This window comes from Muscardinus avellanarius (genome assembly GCF_963383645.1).
Source record: "Muscardinus avellanarius genome assembly, chromosome: 2".
NCBI classification, from domain to species: Eukaryota; Metazoa; Chordata; class Mammalia; order Rodentia; family Gliridae; genus Muscardinus; species Muscardinus avellanarius.
This window is the reverse complement of record NC_137787.1, coordinates 202,799,883-202,820,775: the sequence shown is the minus strand read 5'-3', so window position 1 is coordinate 202,820,775 and position 20,893 is coordinate 202,799,883. Positions and strand designations below refer to the sequence as shown.

The window sequence follows — 20,893 nt, the reverse complement described above, 5'->3', positions numbered from 1 at the left end:
GCTTCCTATGGGTGGACCCCGGGGGAACCAGCAAACAGCAGCACAGAGACCATATATTTGAGGACCTGTGTCCTACTTTGCTCCTGACAGTGGGTAGTGAGTTTTGGTCAATGGGCCTCCCAAAGGCAGTGTGAGCCATTGGCATTTTTGCTTATTTGGAGAAGGGTCTGTGGCCTAATGTTAAAGGAACAGGCTGATATTATATCAGAGTATATGATAATAATCCCACTTTCATTTAAAAATCTACCTGTTTTTATTTATTTATATGTGTATCTTTAGAGAATAAACACTCTAGGAGCGTATAGCCTGGAATGTAATCCTGCTTTCTGGTTTTCTGAAGTTTGTGTGCACTTTTAAATTTCAGATTTTTAGCCGGGCGTGGTGGCGCATGCTTGTAATCTCAGCATTTGGGAGGCTTAGACTGGAGGATCATGGTTCACAGACAGCCTCATCTACTTATTGAGGCCCTTTGCAACTCAGTGAGACCCTGTTTCCAAATAAAGAATAAAAAATAGGGCAGGGAGTGTAGCTCGGAGGTCTAATGCCCCTGGGTTCCATCCCCAGATCCGCAAAAATAAATAAATAAATAAATAAATAAATAAATAAATTTCAGATTTTTGAGAATAGCTTTACTGAGCGTCTACACAGTCATATAATTCAGCCATTGTGAATGTACACTGTAATGCTGGTTAGTGTATTTGCAGAGTTGTGTAGCCATCACCACAGTTAATTGTAGACACTTTCATTGTCCCCAAAAAAGGCCTGTACCTGTGACTGTTGCCATCCTCACTGGCAGCCTCCTGCCTCACTCTGGCAGCTCTGTCCTGTCTCCATGGGTTTCCCTCCTCTCGTGTCAGTGAACGCTCAGTGTGGCCTTGCGCCCGTGGCCTTGGGTGCAGCGTGTGCCGAGTGGGCCCCTCTGGACGGACAGACACTGCTCTCTCGTTGCACTCGCCAGTCCCACTTTTCCCTTCATCAGCTGATGGGTGCTTGAGTTGTCTAAAATGACTAATGTGGTAAGCATGTGCGTGTAAGTTTCTGTGTACATACCTCTCCTTTTCTCTTGAGCATGTGCCTGGGGGTGGCACTGCTGGGTGCTGGCAAGTCTGCTTTCGGCTTCTCAAGGAACCTCTGACTGTTCCAAGGCTGCGCACACGCCCACGAGCAGTGTATGAGAGTCACAGCGTTTCCACTTGTCTGTCTTCTGTAGCCATCCCAGTGGGTCAAATTTGGACAGTGTAACTCCTCTCAATACATTTTTATTCTTAAAAAAGGAATTTTTTACTTTTAGTTGAAATTGAAGGAAACATTCTTTATCACAAATGTGACCTTTTTTAAAAATGCGAACAAATTCAGATTAAAAAGAAGTAGACCACAGGGAAATTCTAAAATTTTGCACATAAGTCTAATTATGAATCAATTTATCATGAAAAACAAGGTCTCTCTCACAGATATGTGCACAAACAGTGGGGGATCGTGCCTTGTGACTCCTGAGACCAGCGCAGGATGGCAACCTGGTCACCACTGTTCAGCCCCCTTGCCCCGGAAGCCACCTTGGCCCAAAGCTGGCTTGGCTTGGCTGGCCTTGCCCGGGTCCTGCACCCCGTTGCTGGGTGCTGCTATTGTCTCTGTGAAAGGAGCACCAAGTGAAGGGGCCTCTGTGCTCTGTGTCCGTGTCCAGTGCCACACAGTGGAGGGGCCGCTGGAGTTGGGCCAAGGTCCAGTGTCAAAACCAATCTCGTATCTACCTCAGCAAAGGCCAGAGGCTCCGCAAGGAGCAGGTGACAGGTGCTGTTGGGTTTGGTACCAGCCTGGTGTCTCTCTGGATCCGCTGGTTCTGCATCTGTGATTTCAACCAAACTTGAATCAAAGATATTTGGGAGAAACATTGACCCATACTGAACATGCCAGGCTGGTCCCCATCATTCCCTGGCAGTGCAGTGACAGCCATTTCGTGCAGCATTTCAGTGCCTGGGTACTGTAACCACGTAGAGATGTGCACGTGGAGCACATCTGTGGGCTGGATGTAGACCCCGTGCTGTGGCCCCTTCGTTGGACCACCTCATCTCATTGCTGCAGCACGACGCATCCCGGCCTGCCTGCCCTTCTCACCCGATCCCCAGCCACTGGGCTTCCTGTTGCTCCTTAGCTCAGCACACTGGGGCCCTGTGTCCTTTGTACCGTGAGCCTTCTGCCTGGAAGGTGCCCGTGCTCTGTCCTGGGTGCACCTCACCTATTCCCCACCCAGCTGGGAGCTTCCAGGCCAGCGCCCGTTTTCTTTACCCTCTTCATCCCCAGAGTCCAGGGCAGGCCTGGATGTCAGACTGCCTGTCAAAAGGAGAGCAGACTCAGCCAGCACACGGTGGGCTGCCAAGGCAAGTCAGTGTGACTGTGGGCAGGGTGCCTGAAGCTGTTTACATGGTGCAGAGCTGAGGGTTCCGCACAGCTCACATGTGGGCATCAGGGAGCCCAGCTGTTGGGCCCTTGGGAGTACTGCATGCCAAGGAGGACAGTATTCCAAGAACTGGGACACAGAGAAGTAGCCCTCACATTTGCCCCCCCATGAGGCAGATAGTCAGGTGGCATAGAACACGTTCTTCCCCTGAGAGTTTTCATCTTGGTCCTCGTTTCTCTGGCAGGCCCTGTGTACATCTGCCTTCTCTGGGGACTCCGGGATGTGTGGCACCAGTGCTCAAAATCCAGTGGGTTCCTGTCCCCAGGGCCCTGCTACTCTGAGTGGCTGGACAGGGCAGAAGGAAATCGCCAGTACATGGGCTCTGGGGATCTGGCCCACCAGGCTGTGTGGCCATGCTGCCAAGGATCTAATGGGGCTCAGAGAAGTTACTAGAAGGATCCTGTTCCTCCCCTGCCTTCTCCAATTCCATGGAAGGAAGGAATGTGTGTTCCTTTGGGAACTTTGGGGCTCAGGAAAAACTTAGCCCCACCCTGGATCTGTGCTTCATCCATCTGCATCAGCAGGGCTCTCAGTGCCCTGAGACCCACCCTCCGAGCTTGCTCTGAAGGTAGAGGAGACACTGGCTCACAAGGGTGAAGCTGAGTCCAGACCCCAGGTGGACATGTCCCCTGCCTAGGGCCAGCATGGCCAGGGGACTTTCCTTGGGCCTGGACATGGTCCGCATGTGTTCTGTCCAGTCTGGTGGCTGCTAGTCATGTGGCTGTTGGGCAACCGGGGAGCTGAATTCCAAACTGTGAATTCTAGGCCATTGGGCTGGAACAGCTGCAGCATGTCAGTCTGTTTTTGTCTCTGTGTGAGGTACCTGAGGCCAACTAACTCTTTCAAGAGAGGCTTATTTTCGCTCACAGCTCTGGAGGTCCATGGCCAAGGCTGCATCTGGTGTCTTGCTAACAGGGTCCTGACGCCGTATATGGCCCATGTGAGAGTGTGTGTGTGTATGAGCCCAAGAGCCTTCTTTCTGGTCTCTCTCCCTCTCGCCAGGACTCAATTATGGGACTCCAACCTAATGACTGTATTTGACTGTTGTGTGTGTGTGGTACTAGGAATTGGACCCAGGGACATTCTACCTCTGAGCTGTACCCCCAGTCCTATTTTATTTTTTGTGTTGAAACAAGGTCTTGCTAAGTTTCTGAGGCTGGTCTCAAATCTGCAATCATCTTGCCTCAGCTTCCCAAGTACTGTAACGCCCAGCTCTGGCTTGGTTTTGAGATGGGGTCCCCCTAAGTTGCAGAGGCTGTCTTCAAACTCTCAATCCTCCTACTCAGCCTCCAAGTCGCTGAGATCATTAGCATGAGCCAAGTGCCTGGTTTACTTTAATCCTAATCAGCTCCCAAAGACACCTTCTAAAGAGCAGAGTTGGATTAAGTTTTCATCCCCCTAGTACCTCGTGGGGGGATTAAGCCCGAGTATGAAGCCTCAGGGACACTCACACCAGATCCAGACAGTGCTGAAAGTGGTTGTAGCCACCTCCTGGAAAGCATGGCTTAGTGGGTGGGCAGAGGAGTGTGGGAGGGGAATCCAGCTTGTAAGCAGGCTGCCTGGCAAGAGCGCAGTCATGTGGCCCCAGTGTCCTGCCTGGTGAGTTGCTCCTCTCCAGGCACGTGACTAGCCCTGGTGGATTTGTAGCGATGGCCATCAGAGTTGGGGGGCCGAGGGTGATGTTGGTGGCATGTGTGGCAGCACTGTGGTCACTGTGATCATTCTTGTTAATGGGTGCAGACCTGTGGTTGTAAGAGCGGGCCACCTTGTCACCCAGGTGGCCAGGCAGGGCCCTAGCCTCTGTTGACCAAGCTTCTGTGTAAACAGAGTGAGTTGAAAAATACAGCCCTGCAAGGTGACACCTCCCTGCCAGCCTCAGGCTTCCTCCTTTAGGGTCATGCCTGCCCTGCCTTCTTTGGGGCCTCAGAAACCACAGTATCTGCCCAGCTCTGCCTATGGCTTTGGGGTGCTTTCCCAGCCTTGGCAAGGGTAGGTCCCTGTACCAGTCAAGCCCCATGCTCAGGAAGCTGGTAGTGCCAGTGCCTTGGGCTGAGGCCTGAGGCTGGCCACCAGGGTCTGGGGTGGTGGGGCCATGGGATTTTAGGTCAGAAAAGCTGAATGAACTTTCTTCCAGACTGATGTCTCTCTCCATCAGTCCTGTCCTGATAACCTGGTGCCTCCCACAGAGCTTGGCTGCCTGTGCCCTTCCCCCGGCATGGTGCCAGCTCAGGGCCTGAGCCCAGCTGTCTGCAGGAAGCTGGCCTCCAGGCTCAGCTGGGCCTCTTCTCCCACACCAGCTGGGTCAGACACCCAGGTCAGTGCCCGCTCCCTATGTTTGCCAAGCTGGCCTTCTTGTGCGTAGCTCAGCTCAGCTAGTAAGACCCTGCCTCATCACAGTGGCTTCTCAGCTTCCCAGAAAGTTAGTTGCCTCATCTGCTGAGGCAACTAACTTTGTTTCTGAAGATCTGAGATGACTTACAGGAAGTGAAACAGTAAAGTTAAATTTGTAAAGTTATATGAAGGAAAAAAATTAAACGGTGATTGGAATCACTAACAGATTATATCAGATGCAAACAAATGCTCACCCATCTCCTATCTTAGAACACCATTCTAGCTCCAAGATTCTCAGTTGCTAATGCATAAGATGGAAATATGGTTGATTGTAAAATTCCCAGTGTTTCCCAAAGACCAAAGCTCTTTTTTTGCACTGAGTTCTGAAAAGCATTCCAGCCTGCAAGGCGGACAGGCCGGATGCTCCCATCCCCCTCATGAGTGCAGGAATGAGCTTCCTGAAACAGACTCAAGAAGTCCTGGTGGAGGCGGAGACTCCCTGGAGACGGCGTCTGGCAGGCCTGGCTACATGTCTGGGAACCCAGCATCCCAGCAGCTGCCAGGTCCAAAGGCCGGACGCCTCATGGCCAGAGGGCCTTGCACAAGTCCCTTTGCGCTGGGACTCATTTGGCAGTGGGCCAGGAGGTCCAGGGAGGGGCTGCTGGCTGGGCACATGGAGGGACCCAGGGAGCTCTCATGATGTTGGGTCCTTCAATCCAAGTTGAGATGCCAAGATACATAAATAAACTAAAAAACCCATTCAGTGAAAAAGGAAAGATTCATGCTCAGCTAGGAGCCTGGTGAGGGTCTTGAGTGCCAGAGGCCACACCCAGCGGAGGACTGTGGTGAAGGCTAATCTGCCAGAGGCCACACCCGGCTGTGCCTGCTGATGGGTGCTTATGCCCACCGCAGCCCTTCCTGTCTGGCAGCGGGTCAGCACAGGGTCCCCCAGAGCAGCCTGCCTGCTGTTTAGACTCTGTGTCCTGCTCTGAGTCCCTGTTAGGACTTGTGGCCTCTTGTTGCAGGAACCTTTCATGGCTGTGTGTCAGTGTAAGGGGTCTCTAGGTTCTCAAAAGCAGTTGCATCAGAAGAGACAAGGTTCAGCCAGCTGGAGAAGGCCTGGTTGCTGAGCTGGCCGGGCTGGCTGCCCCGGGCCATGTGTGATCAGCCTGCTGCTGCCCAATGGCAGAGGCGAGCTGAGATGTGACTGAGGAGACTCCACTAGGGTGCAGTCCACTTCTGCCCGTAGCTGGGTCTCCTGCTGTGCCACGATTTCCCTTCTGAGTGCAGTGGTGGTGATGAGTACCCTGAGGTACCTGTGTGGGCCATCGCAGGGTCCTTACTGCACCCCACCCCACATAGCACACACCATACACACATCAAAGGCCCAGTTAACTGCAATCCCCTACCTGTCCTCCAAGGAGACTGGGGAGGGCTCCATCAGGGAACCTGCCACCTCTGCACACATGACCATTCATGGCACACCATGTCTGGAGCATGTGCCCATGCAGAACAGTGATGCTCCTGGTAACCCATGTCCTAGAGATTGTCCTCCTTTGCTTACAGATCCACATTAAGGCCCACAGCTATTGATGTGTTCATCCCCCGGAGGTAGAAGGCTTGGTTCCCAGCGTGGCTGTGGGAGAGATGGGTCCTGGTGGGAGTTTTTAGGGTCCTTGGGACATTCCTCAAGAGCCACATCTCCTCCAGGTGAGGTCATACTAATCTCTGTCTCAGAGCGCCACAGGCCTGAGTATGGAGCCATCCTGTCCTGGGATTACTTCATCTGTCACGTCTGTGTTTCTGCATGGAGGCACGCTGGCTTCACTCCTTGTCACAAAATCAGTGAGTTGTGAGGAACATATACATCCATTGTGCTTTTGCATATGTGGTCACATACACCCATGGCACACACATGTGCCTATAGCAAACATGTGCACTCATGGGCCAACATCTGCACATGCCCACACACTGCATCCAGGACACATGCACCCATAGTACGCCAGCAGGCACACACAGGCACTCATGGGCCAACACCTGCACGTGCCCACAGATCGACACACACTGTGCACCCAGGGGCATGTGCATCCATGCTTCGCTAGCAGGCATACGCAGGCACTCAGGCTAGCACATACACATGCCCACCCTGCACCCAGGGTACATGCACCCATGGTGTGCTAGCAGGCACACACAGGCCAGCACCTGCACATGCCCACACACTACAGGTGCACATGTAGATACCACACACACACGCAGTCACATGCATGTGCCTGTAGTATGCACATATCCAGAGGCACAAATGTACACACATACGCATGATCACAGACACATACCCATACATACCTGCACACACCTGCATCCGCAAGCATGCACACATGCCCATGGGCATACCATGCGCACTTGGGCATATACTTTCAGTCAGGCATGTGCATGCATGTACACACACATTCCTATTGTACACATGCACACATGTCCACAGGCAGACACATGTCCACATAGTCTCAGACCCCCTGACATAGAGGTTCTTCCCCCCACCCCCATCTGGAAATTTTCCTATAGATTATGCCATCCATCTTCACAGTGTTTTTAAGGTGTTTGATTATGACAAGAATAATGAGAACGGAGAGATTAGGCATCTTGTGTCTGGGAGCTCAACCAGGGCCCTGCTCTCCTGGTGGGTCTGTTTACATATGCAGGGGCATCAAAGGAAGGCACACCTACCTGGAAAGGCTGGATGAGAACACGTGAAGGATGCAGTCTTCTATGAGTACTTTTTGACCTAGGACACTCACGACAGAAGTCCTAGGTACCCTGCCTTCATGGAGGATAAAATGCTGCTTCTTGCTCTGTTTGAGTGAGTATTTCTGTGCTCCAAATGCTTAAAACAATTTAAGCGCTTTAGAGCTCCCTTTGAGGATTTTGTCTTCATTACAAAGAGATGGTTTTCTAAGGAAATTTCACCCCACCTCTAACCACACTATATACCACAGTCTAGTGGGAGCTGTCTGTCCACAGGTCTGGTGTGAGGAGGAGGAGGTCCTGGCCCTGAGCCCTTTCCCCTGAGCCTGGGGTGGCTGCAGTGATTGCCTGCCCAGAGGCCCCATAGAAGCCTCATCTGCATCTCCTGGCTTAATTTGTGTTTACCTGAAGGCTAATGATGTTGAGCATTTTTTACATGCTTGTTGGCCATCTGTCTTCCTTACTGATGTATCCTTCAAATCTTTTGCCATTTTTAAATGGAATTATGTGTCATCTCAGTATTGAGTTACAAGTGTTGTTTGTTTACGTAGTCTGGATACAAGTCCTTTAATCAGGTAACTGACTTGCATATATTTCCCCAGTCTGTCTTTTCACTTTCTTAGTGGTTCTTTTAAAGCACAAACATACTTTTGTTTTGAATTTGAAGGAATCTGATTCACTGATTTGCTTTTCTTTCAGCAGCTGTGAATGTTGTGTCATATCTAAGAGCCCCTCCCCACCTGCAGGCCACAGGGGGCTCCTGCTCTCTTCTTCTAGCTTGTCCAGCGGGTGACGCCTGAGTTGGTCTCACCTGTGGTTGTGGTGAGGGTCTGCACTCATCTTGGCACATTGCCGCCCACCTGTCCCAGGACCAGCCCCTGTGCCCTCTTGCTGCTTTCTCCAGGTGAAGCGTACTGCTTCAGCTCCTACTTGAGTAATTTACATTTCTTATTTTGGACCTTAGCCATAAAGGAGCATGAAATTGGACTAACATCCACTTCTGAGATGTGAAGGTGTGCCTCTCCTGAAGCGGTCTCAGTTTCCTAGACAGCTGCCAGGTCCAGTGGTCCTGTGTGGTGTCATGAGCCAGTGTTCCCCAGCCCCCACCTGTGCAGGCCCAGAACAACAGGGAGGTTTGTTTAGTGATGAAGCCCACTGGCTTACTGCCCCTTAATTCAAGCCTTGGTTTATTTTAAGTCTCCATCTGTGGGGCTGCTGCAGCTGGGAATGACTCACGCGTGGGCTGATGCTGCAGCCACAGTGGGGGTCAGCCTCGCACAGGGTGCTCTGCCCTCCCCTCGAGAGGCTAGAGCAGCTGCTCAGGCAGGATTTTGCACTGGAAGAAAAGGAGCATGTCTGAGACTGGAATGCTGTTTCTGTCTTGATACGTGAGTGAGCACTGCTGTGCCCTACCCAAACCAACACATACAGCAGTCCTGAGGGTGTGTACTGGGCATATGACAGAAACCATTTTGTTAGTATCCATGTTCACAACACCTACATTCACGCTGAACTCTGATTTCCTGTAGGCTGAACCCAGCACAGAGGCCATTTGTGGGACACACAGCCACCACCCAGATCTGGGCTGTCCCACCCAGACCTCTTGCGGTCTATCTCTATCAAGTCTATCTCATGTCTCACCAGGGACTCATGCAGTTGTTCCTGTGGTGCATGTGTGTCAAAGCAAGGTCACAGGCCCTGAGCACAGAGGCGCAAACTCTGTGGCATGAGTTCTAACCTTGGCATATTTTGTTTGTTTGTCCAGCCCCTTTTATGGAGAAGACTTTTACTGTGAAATTCCTCGAAGTTTTCGGCACCTGTCATTTTACATTTTCGATAGAGACGTTTTCCGGAGGGATTCCATCATAGGTAGGTACTTAAATGGACAATTTCTTCATTTTTTTTTCTGTCTTTCCTGAACAGTAACGGGTAGTCTCTACCGCACACCCTGTGCTCATGACTAGGAGGGGAATGTGGGCGTGTTTGGTCTAGAGCCTTCCTGGGTAGTATGGTGTGGAGCTGGGCTGCTCCTGATGGCAGTGGCCTGGCACCTGTCCTACATCTCGCTGTGTGTCTTGGTGGCCACTGCCAATGTGCAGAAGAGCTTAACACCAAAATCTCATGTCAGTCCAGAACACGTGGGGTTGGGGTTTCTGTGAGCACTTCAAGACACTTCCCCACAGGGAGGTCCTTTGAGCAACCGCGCCGTCCCCTAACTCTAACTTTCTTCTCTAACTTTTGCCGCTCTTGCCCTGACTCCAGCCCCCTCCTCCCCTGTCTCAGTGAGGGAGGGGCTGGGTCAGGCTCACCTGCGCCTGTCCTTGGAGCTCACAGGTCTTTGAGTCTCACTTCCCTCTGGGCTCAGGGTCTCTAGGCCTGTCACTCTCCCCAGAAGATGGTCACAGGAGGAGGCAGGGAGGTGAGCAGGCCTAGGGATGGTTCCTGCTTGGTGTTCATTGGAGGCAAGTCTGTCTGGGGTGGGGCTCAGGACAGAGGGCTGGGCAGCACTGGAGCCGATGTCCCTGAGTGAGCAGAGACTGCCCCTCACACTGGCCTCACCCCACCCTACATCTGCACTCACCACACACATCACCCCTGGCCTCACACTCACTCCCCACACCTGCTCTCCTTGCCCTCACTCCTGACACGCTGGAGCCCTGTGCCCTGGCTCTGCACCACCCTCTGGTCGCCTGTCTCCAGCCCAGAGCTCTTCACCTCTCAAGTCAAGGTGTCTGCCTGTGCTCCATCTGTACGCTGCCTGTGGAGACAGACGTGCTCGGTTTATTTCTGAGAAACATGCTTGGCATGCGAGGTGAGTCGAGGAGTATAACACTGCCTGAGCGTGTGCATAGATAGATGCTCGTCTGACTTAACTCAGGCATGTAAGAGTGGGAAGTCCCGCGGGTGCAGCCGCAGCCCTGTCCAGCACGGCACCATCGTTGCTGGGTCAGCTGGTGTCCTCCACTCGTTTCAGTGTTTGCAGGGTGCCACAGTGATGTTAGGCTCATGCTGGAAGCTCATTCCTCAGATGCGGTGTTCTTCTGGGCGCCTGTTCCTATTCACAGTCTCTGCACAGTCGGAACCGCTCCCGCGCACACTGAGCTGTGGCCTGCTTCTCTTCACTCTGTGTCGGCCTTCTTGTGCGGGCTCTCTGCCCCTTCCTTCAGGGATGTGCCCATGTATAGACAGTCGAGCCACTGATGTGGCCCTTCAGCAGCACGGCCTGACCCACCCTGGAGCCCAGGGTCCCAAGCAGCCTGCCTCCTGAGGGAGGTTGCCTGTGCGTGTTAGTGTGGTACAGACGGCGGGTCACAGCTCCCGGGGATGAGTGGAACGTGTTAATGCAGGTCCTTGGCATGGGAGGGACCTACCTGGCCGGTGCTTTTCCTGTGGGCAGTCCAAGGGCACCTGTGCTTTGCTGGGGAGTGTGGCTGGGCTCTGGGCTTTTCCTTTGAAGCCTTTGCCTCGCTGGCAGTCACTGTGATCTCCCAAGGGCATGGGTCTGGGCTCCTCCGCTGGCCGAGTTTACTCAAGTCTCTCATCTGTGTCAGCCCAGCACCGCCCTGGGCCACGTTGCCCAGACTCTGCCTGAGGGGACTGGGCCATGCAGGCTTCCCTCACATGCAGAGCGCTTGGTGGTAATCACATCTGCACTGGTTTCCCTGATGAGTGAGCGGTGGCTGGTACCTGGTCTTGTCCTCATGATCATACGTGAGTTCTTCCCTCCTCAGGCCCCAAGTTTGGTGGGTGAGGGGAGGCTACTTTCCTGGGCCTAGTCCTTTAGCAGGCACTGATGGTAGGCAGACAAGGGTGCTCTCTCTGAGGGCTTGGGGGAGCTGTCAGGGGCCGTGGATGCCCTCAGAAATATTGCAGCTATTCTAAGCATGGGGAACTCTTTGGATCTGAAGTGTCATATCTTTGGCATGAGTGCCTTTCCTGAGGATCGGTGTGCTCTTGGTTTTTGGGGTGCTTGCTGATCTTGGGGAGAGTGAGGCCCAATGCAGATGAAGATTTTGCTACTGTCCTTCAGTAGAAGCAGCGTCTCCTGCCCTCCTGGATGTGGTGTGGCTAACCACCACCCAGGCAGGTGCTGCTCCAGGGCCTGGTCTCACTTCCCTTGGCTGAAGCTGACCACTGGCATCCTGGTTTAGTTACAAAGGGTGTGCTGGGTGCAACCAGCAGCATGGTGGGAAGGGCCCAGGGGCCTGGTCCTGCCACTGCTACAGCCTCGTCCCTTGTAGGAGTCTATATTGAAGCATTTTGAGTTTAATTTGATGGAGAAGCTGAAAGTGAGAGAAAATACACCAGAACCTGTTGTTAGTTGGCTCCTTCTAAGGCTTCTTTTAGGTTTTGAGCAGACCTGCTGTTGGTGAAACATGGGTCGGGGTGTGTTGTATATTGGAGCTGCAGTCCAAGGGTTATTTATTCTCTCAGGTTTCAGGCTGCCTCAGCTGCCTAGGTCAGCAGCTTTGGTTCCCAGGTATCCCAGTGCTACTTGGATTCTGTAACAAAGTACTTGAGCCTGGAACACTGTAAGTAAAGAGGTTGACTTAGCTCATGGCTCTGTGGCTGGAGGGAAATCAGCATGGTGCTGAGATCCAGTGAAGCCCTGGCTGCATCACAGCTGGCAGAGAACAGAGCACGTGTAGAAGGGGCTGAGCCTGTGGGGAAGCCATCTTGCTCCTGTAGGAGGTGCCTGCTCTGTGAGCCCACTGTGATAGACGACCCCGTTCAAGAACCAGGCCACACAGAGGGAGGCTCGTTCTTGGCTGTGTTGTAAATATTTTTGAGTGTTTTGAATTTTTTTCTGTGTTCTGTATTCCCTATCTAAAAACTAAATGTGGTACTTCTAAAAATAGAGTGGCACTGATGTGTGTTACAGGACTGACATATGTATTAAATATGTGGGAGTCCCCTGCTCTTGAAAACACAGCAATTGCAGGTAGCCATCCTGTCTAGCTGAACAAGGCTCTGTGCACAAAGGTTTGGTCATCCCTTTCCACAGCCCCACGCTTTATTACTTTATTACTGTGAAACCCCAAATCATATCCCACTTGGGGGGAAAGGACAGAGTTTCAGAGGTGGGTACATTAGTATTTTTATAGCTATAATCTGAAAAACATGACCATGTAACTCAGAGATAGGAAGATATATTTGCTCATAGTTTGGGTTTCAGTCCATGTGAGGGAAGTGACTGGAGATCTCAAGGCGGCGGCAAGAGACAGAGAGAGGGAGAGGCTGCTCATATTGTGTGGCCAGAAGCAAGAGAGGGTGAGAGCAGAGTGAACCACATAATCCCGTGGCTGCACCCACCTCAAGCCACACCCCACAGGCCATCACCTGATGAAGGGGTTACACCCCTCAAGACTCCATCACATCAACTCTCACGGACTTATGAGCTCTTCAAGGGGACACTCTACACCTCACTATAACTGTGGGAGGATGCCTTCCTGGCTGGCGTGAAGGGCCAGAGGTTGGGACCCACCCAGTGGGCATGCAGGAGGGGAGCTGTGACCTGTGCTGTCTGGGGGCATCCTGCACACATGTGGCTGGGTTTTTCTGGGTTCCTGTGATATCCTTCTGTCTGCTGGCACCTTGCTTTTTGTGGTGCCATCTTGCTTTTCCCCTGCCAGCGTTGGTGGCTCTGGTGGGCTGGGCAGGGGCCATAGCTCCAGGGTTCTGCTCCTGAGGGTCTGTGGAGAAGTGGGCTGAGGAGGTCACGCCGGCCAGTTGTATTGACCCTTGCATGTGCAGTGTGGATGGCAGCACCAGCTGTGTGTGGAGTGACAGGCTGTGGCCCCAGAACCACAGTCCTGCAGCATAGCCCCTGGGCACGGAGGCTGCCTCGGGCTCTGTCCTGAGGCTGTGTCCTAGAGTGAGATGAGGCAGCTGCCTTCCTCAGGAATATAGGGGATGCCAGTGGAGTGGTGAGCGACTGGTGCCCGCACCCAGCACCCAGGTTGAAGGCAGGTGGCAACTGTCTGCTGACCCTCTGCCTCTCCTGGACAGAGGTGCCCTGGTGCCCTTATAATGGGTGAACCTGGACAGCCATCTCCGTGGCCTGGAGCCAGCGCAGATGGGCTGTCTTTAGGCCAGCCGAGTTCTCAGATGAAGTAGAGATCTGAGACAGATTTCTGCTCAGTATGTGGAAGAGCAGACAGCCAGGGCCCCTGAGGTCTCCAGTGAGCCTTTGGGGCAGAGGTGCTGGGCTCCACAGACACTGTCCAGCACCTCAGTGTGGGCACATGCGAGGAAGAACTGGCTAGAAGAGAGTGGGAGACTTATCTCCACACCCAGTCTCACACCGTGCAGTGTGTGTGATAGTCCTGCCCACCCCTAGGATTCATGCAGGACAAAATGAGACTGTATGAAAGGGGGACAGAGTCTTCTGGAAATTACAGAATGGGTTGAAGAGGGGATCAGACCACACTGAGGAGCTTCTGTGTGCCAGGTTTGATGGCTGCTCAGCCAGGGCGGCATCAAGATTTGAGAGCCCTGAGTATCATACGAGAAGGAGAGAACTGTGCACTGCTGGCTTTGCCATGGTCAGCAGGGCCGCCGTGGGAGGCTTCGGCCTGGGGGAGCCTGTGCCCCAGAGCAGTCAGGCACTGCACAGAGGGATGCAAGGGGGACTGACCAGAGGGACCAGGGCTCCATACCTCAGAAATTGGGCGTGACTGCTTGGTAGGGGAGCATCTTGGGGTGCAGAAACAAAATGTTAGAACTTTTAAAAATACTTCCTGTTATCATTTCTATTTGTAGATGTTCAGTGTGGGTGAGATATCATGTGACATGCATGCACATTCGCGTGTGTGCGTGTGCGCAGAGGGACGTGGGCTGTCGTACCACACACCTACTCTCCTGACCAGCAGCGGGTGCACAGGGCACAGGCTGGCCCAGGGGATGCTTGTCAGACCAACTCAGCAGGTGCTGACGCCCCATGCCTCATGCCTTGCTGTGATTGGCAGGCAGCCAACAGCCTGTAGCATTTTCCTGGAATAAGGCCCTATTTGTGGATCCTGAGATCGGACTCGCCTTCAGGGGGGGAAGATGACTTACTCCAACCACACCCATTGCCTGTGAATACCTGGGGACACACATGAGCCGCCGGAACCACCATCCCCACAGGCACATGCTCGTGCACACACCCTGCACATCTGTATAAACTAAACATAGACACCCATGTGTTTTTCACCTCATAGCTCCTGTCAGTAAACACACGTTTCCATCAACTCCTCAGAAGCCTGCAAAAGAAGTTCTCCTGTGTGCATGTGGTGGGGAGAATGTAGGGCGGGTTGCTGGGACCACTGTCCTGCTCAAGACCCCTCCCCAAGTCCTGAGCACTGCTGTGCTGTCTGGCAGGTCACTCTGCCTGAAGCCGTGGCCAATCCCCTGTCTCTCATTGCCTGCTGCTCACACACCTGCAGCCTCTCTGCACCTACAGGCTTCTGTGCATGCAGTGCCTCTCATGTGCCCAGGCATCTCAGCGACCACCCAAGCATGCGTGCCCAGCTGCGAAGGGCGTCATGTCGGAACTCTGCTGAGGGGCCGGAAGAACATCTGGACATCGTGGTCATGAAGTGCTTCCTCTGCTTTGCGTTCCAGGAAAGGTGGCCATCCAGAAGGAGGACTTGCAGAAGTACCACAACAGGGACACGTGGTTCCAGCTGCAGCATGTGGACGCTGACTCTGAAGTGCAGGTGAGTCTCAGGGTGCCATCAAGCTGGAGCCCAGAACACAGGGTGCTGGGCCGTGGGTAAGACAGCTTCAGGCCTTAGCAGGTTAGAATGATCAGCAAATTGTGTATTCACCTATTTGCATGCAAAGTCTATATATAGGGTTATTAATTTGGTTTGTTTCTTCAGTTGCTATCACGCTTTTTCAGGGAGACTGAAGCAGTTTAAAATAATATGCAAAGTAGCTGGGAGAGATGAAACACACCTCTAATCGCAATTGCTGGGGAAGCTGAGGGAGTGGGTCACAAGTTCCAGGCCAGCCTGGGCAATTTAGTGAGACCCTGTCTCAAAATAATCAAATGTAGCTCAGTGGTAGAACACTTACCTAGAGTGCAGGAGACCCTGGGTTTCATCCACAGCACTGAAAATAAGTCAGTAAATTAATACACAGGAAGAGCAGTCACTCGGCTGAAGGTTAAGAGCAGATAGGGGGAGAACAGGCAGAGCTCTGGGCCTGACAGGGCTGGCCCCCGTGGTCTCCTTCATAGGGTTCTCCCTGGGACTGAGCCCCCAGCAGTCCACCCAGGCTGGGGGTCCTGCCATGGTAGGGGAGAGAGCAGGGCTTAGGTGTGAGGGCTGGAATGCCAGACCCTCGAGTGCGCAGCTAATATGGGTACGTGGGGCCTGGCCCTTCCCTTCCCGGCACAGCTGCTCTCAGGCTTCCCCACAAAAGGGGTGCAGCGAGGCCACTCTGCTGGGGACCCTCCCTGAGCATGGTCCTGAGCGTGGTCCAGGTCAGGGGCCAGCTGCAAAGGCCCACCACAATGAAATGGCCGTGTGTCACCATGGTGACAGTCATGGTGAGCATCCAGTGCAGCCCGTCCTGCTCAGAGCTCGGCTCGTGTCCTGAAGTGACATGCACTGGCCACACGTGGCTGTGGCCACAGTCATGGTGAGCTGTCCCACTCAATGCAGCCCGCCCTACTCAGAGCTTGTCTGGTCTCCAAGAGTGGCCTGGGTTGGCTGCTGTCCTATGCAAGTCTCAGTCTCTTCATCTGTAAGATGGGTTTGTGCAAGCTGGAAGTCTCTGAAAAAGGTGTTCTGTGAGACTGGCCTGAGACTTGAGTAGAAGCCGTTCTGCGGTCAGCTGGGAACCCTCAGTGCCACACAGCCTGGGTGGTTTTAGGCTGTAGGCCTCGGTAGCCTGCCTGCTTCACATCCTTGGGGACCCTCCTCCTCAGCCAGGCCTTAAGTGGGCAAAGGGCAGAGGCTCAATATCACCATCTGCTCAGAACCCTATAGCCAGCCCAGGTCAGCCCACAAAGTTAATGTGAGCCAGCCCTGGTTGAAGGTGCTGGGCAGAAGCACAGGCTGAGCCAAGATGGGACTTGACTTGACCCTCAGGGTGCCATGATGTGCTTCTCACTTAATAACTCTGTCTCCCAGTAGAGCGTTGGCCCAGATCCCATGTGTGTGGGAACTGGAAGACACCAGTAATTACTGCAGAGCTGTAACTGTACCTGGCAGAGTGCAGAGTCTGATGCTGAGGACGTAGGTCACTGTAGGAGCACAGCCCACCCTTCCCACACTGTGGCTTGGAAAATTCCCCTTGGGAAGGGGGTTCAGGGAGTGTGGCTGTGATGGGGGCTGTGGTGTCCTCCTCATGCTGACGTGTAAGGCGTGGGCTCTGGCGTCGAGGCCAGGCAGGTCGTGAGCAGCCTATGGAGATACTCCTGGGTACCACGTCCCCAGACTGACTTGGTTTTATTGGCAGTGCATCTTTTCCTATTTATTGCCTATTTCACATCCATAATTTCAGTACTTGGGAGGCTGAGACAGAAGGATCTCAAGTTTAAGACCAGCCTCAGCAACTTAGTGAGACCCTTTTTCAAAATTTAAAATGAAATAGGTCTGGGGATATAGCTCAGAGGTAAAATATTCCTGGGTTCAATCTTCAGCACCACATACAGAAAAAGAAGTAATTTTAGTTTGTAATGTTTATAGATTCATAGGAAGTTGTAGAAAAGAGTACCCAGGGAATAATGATTCAGAAGATGGTGTACTCTCCTCTTTTTACCTAAAGATGAGCCACAGCACAGAGGGCCCGTCCCAGCAGCCCTGCCTGCGAGATTGGTATAGATACGCTGGTGTCCTCACGACATGCAGGCTTTATGCAGAGATCATCAGTTTGCATGCATGTCTTTGAAGTTTTTTCTAGCTTTTTTATTGTGGCGAAATTCATGTGCCATAATATTTGCCACTGTATCCATTTTAAAGTACAGTTCTTTGGTGTACATATATTCATGTTTCTGTATAGCCATACACCGGCCATCTCCAAAACGTCAGTCCTCCCAGACAGAAGCTCTGTCCCCGTGAATGTGGACCCCCAGCCCTGACCCTGCCATTTTGTCTGAGGCCCGGCTGCTTCTGGGCCTCGTGTAAGTGGACCTCCCATTTCTCTTCCCGTGACTGGTCATTTCACCGGCAGGTTCACATTCACTGGTGTTGTGGCTTGTGGCAGGATTCCCCCTCAGTTCCTGTCTCAGGCTGAGGTGTGTCGTGTGTGTGGTAGGATGCCCCTTCCTAAAGCCGAATAATACCTTCTCACATGGATGGACCACATGTGTATTTGCTCATCCATGGACTGGCATGTGGGCTGCTTCCTCCATTTTACTACTGAGTGGTCTATGTGGCTTAACCTGCTGCATAGATCTGTGTCACCACCTCAGTCAGGGTCATAAACATTTTGTTACCAAAAGCTGTAAATATGGAGGCGCAGTGAGTCTCATGGCTGGGGGGTGTTCCCTATCTAACGCCTGCAGGGGCTTGTGTGTGTCTCCTGGGAAGTGGATCATGAAAGGCAAATGGAGCTCCGAAGGGCCCTTGGAGGAAGCAGTGTTTAGCCCTGCAGGCCTCGGTGGGCACTGTACTTAGCACTTCTCTGACATGATTAGCTCTCACCCACAAAATGGCCCAGGCAGGAGGCAGCCACTCCACCTCTCTCTGACCCTTCCATTGTAGCTGCTGTCTTTGCTCTGCAGCCGCCTCTCATTTTGCAATGTCACATTTGCAGTCCTTAGGAGGGCAGAGGGTAGCCTGTGGCTTCCTGGATCGATCCGCTCTGTGGCTCTCAGGGAAAGGCATGCTTCAGGAAGGAGTGTTGCATGCTGGCCACAGAATGGGGAAAGATGCTTGGCAGCCATTCCTCCTTCTGCAGGGCGTCCTTGAAGGTCTTTGACAAGCTGCCTCCCTGTGCGGACTTTATCACCTCTGTCCTTCCCTGGGAGGTTGTGGGGGCACGGCTCAGGTGCAGGGACGGACCCGCCAACAGTGAGGGCTGGAATGCATGGCCCTGCGTCTTTGAGGGTCCTGCTTGGCACTGAGTGAGAGAGGGCAGTGCTGGCCCCTCTGGCAGCCTCCTTTGGCCTCCGAGTCTGCCGAAGTCACTGAACACAAAGTGCAGTGCGCAGCATAGAGTTTGGGTTACCACACAGCCCTGGGCATCCACCTCCCAGCACCAGACTTGATCCCACCTCTCCCTGGAGCCTCTGGGAGCTTTGTCCTGCATGTCAGACCACCCAAAAGAGCCTCAGCCGGAGTGGGTGGCGCAGGGCCAACTGGAGCCCTCGTGTGAACTCGAGGAATCAGGAGGGGTGGGCGAGGCCAGGCTTCCTCCAACCTGGGCCACGTCCTTTCTTCTCTTCTGTAATCTGCCCGCTACTCTGCCTTCTGTCTTTGTGAGTCTCATCCAAGCTGGATCCATGTTCCTCTCTGCCCAGCCTTGGCCTGGCGGCTGCTCAGCATACAAATGGTCAGAGGGAGGGTCTTGAGCCACCATCTGCTGGCCCTGTGGCAGTCTGGGGATGGGCTGGGCCTACTCTCCAGCTCTGTGGGGCAGGGCCTCACAGGACTTCCTGAAAGAGTGGACAGGGACCACTGGGGGCTTTAAAAATAATAGTGAACTTTATTTATTTATTTGGAATTAGAGTTTTGTTTGTTTTTGTTTGTTTGTTTGGTGGTACTGAAGATGGAACCCTTCTACCTCCGGGCCACACTACCAGACCTATTTTATATTTTTTATTTGGAAACAGGGTCTCTTAAGCCAGTGAGGCTGGCTTTGAACCTGCATGATCCTCCTGTCTCCGCCTCCCAAGCACAAGGATTACAAGCATGTGCCACCACGCCTGGCTTGGAACTAGAGTTTTGAACCCAGGGGCATTCTACCTCTGAGCTACCTCAGCCATTTTTATTTTTTATTCTGAAACAGGGTCTTGCTAAATTGCTGAGACTGGTGTCAAACCTGCAATCCTCCTGTCTCAGCCTTCCAAGTACTGGGATTATAGGAGTATACCACCACACCCAGCTTAAACTTTATTTGGGGGGCAGTTTTATGTTATAAGAAAATTGAGCAGAGACTAGAGTTCCTGCACACCCTCCTGGAGCCTCGTTCAGCCCCCGGGGCCATGTTGGTGCCCACTCGTGGCTGGGCCCACAGGTCACTGGTGTGGTGTGCACATGGTTCAGCCTGGCCAGCTTAGCTCCATGGCATCTCTTTCGATTCTGGCTTTTGGTATCGGTGTCTCTTCATTTTGCTCTTGGTTAGCCTGACTGGAGATTTATCATCTTACCCATCTTTTCAGAGAACCTGATTTTGGTTTTGATTTTTCTCTCTTGATTTCCTGTTTTGTTTGGTTAACTTCTGGTCTAGTTTTTATCCCTTCTTTGCCTCTGCTTTCTATGCATTTAATTTGCTCCTCTCATCCAGTTGAGAGTATTGACTCTGGAGCATTCTTCCTGTGTAGTACATGTGGTCAGTATTCTGAATTTCCTTCTAAGCTATTCTCTTGCTATAATCTCACAAATTCTGATAAGTTAAACTTTCATTTTTATTTATTTCAAAATATTTAAAAATTTCTCTGGAGATTTCTTCTTTGACCCTTGTGATATTTGGAAGTGCATTGTTCATTTTCTAAGTGTTTTTAGAGGTGTTAGGTAGATTTCTGTTTGGGGTTGGGATCCCCACATGGCCCGAGAGCACGTTTCATGGCTCCCGTCTCTCAGTGTCTGGGTGGGCTGGCAGTTGAGGTGCAGCCTTTCTGGGTCCTCTGCAGCAGGTGGGCGTGCTCTGCTGGAGGAAGCGGTCTGGGGTGCCAGCCCTGGCCAGCTGATTCCACTGTTTACTTCCTAGTTGCTTGCTTTGGCTTCTTGATAACATTACTCACCTAAACCAGACTGAAGAAAAGTTGCCGGTCAGCCCTGTCTTCTGCACAGCCCCAAGGCTGTTTTCTCTCCCAGAGCAAATAAATGCAAAGACGCCTGTAGGGCAGATAGCCATGGGGAAAGAGGACCCTTCGCACATGGGGCTCTGTGTGCCACTGTCCAGTGCTGGGGCTGCAGCTCCTGCCCATTCTGAGCTCCCTCAAGAGAGAGAAGACCCTGGCTCCCTCTCTCTCCAGGGAGGGGCCTGTTGCTGCCCTGAAGTGGTGCCTAGGTGTGTGCCAGGAAGCAGCACTTCCTGTCCCCTACACTGAGGGTGTAACCACTGAGGTTCTAAGTGCTTCTGATCAGGGTTGTTTGTGCCAGAAGGTCATGTCATCCCCTGTGAGAGGCACCGCCCAGTGGCTGCCCTACCTAGGAAGGACGATGGCTGCCCCGCGTGCTGTGAGAGTTAGGAGAGACTGGCCCACAGTCA

General features: G+C 52.7%; 1 protein-coding gene across 1 annotated transcript in view; it reads left to right on the top strand.

The window, feature by feature from the left end:
• The window catches only part of RASA3 (RAS p21 protein activator 3), a gene marked incomplete at both ends in the record, with an annotated part of 98,650 nt that overhangs the window by 42,867 nt on the left and 34,890 nt on the right, over positions 1-20,893 (top strand). Inside the window, 2 exons of the mRNA XM_080689163.1 lie at positions 9,291-9,394; positions 15,131-15,225. Of these exons, the coding sequence (XP_080545289.1) occupies positions 9,291-9,394; positions 15,131-15,225 (199 nt within the window). The remainder of the gene's footprint in view (positions 1-9,290; positions 9,395-15,130; positions 15,226-20,893) is intronic.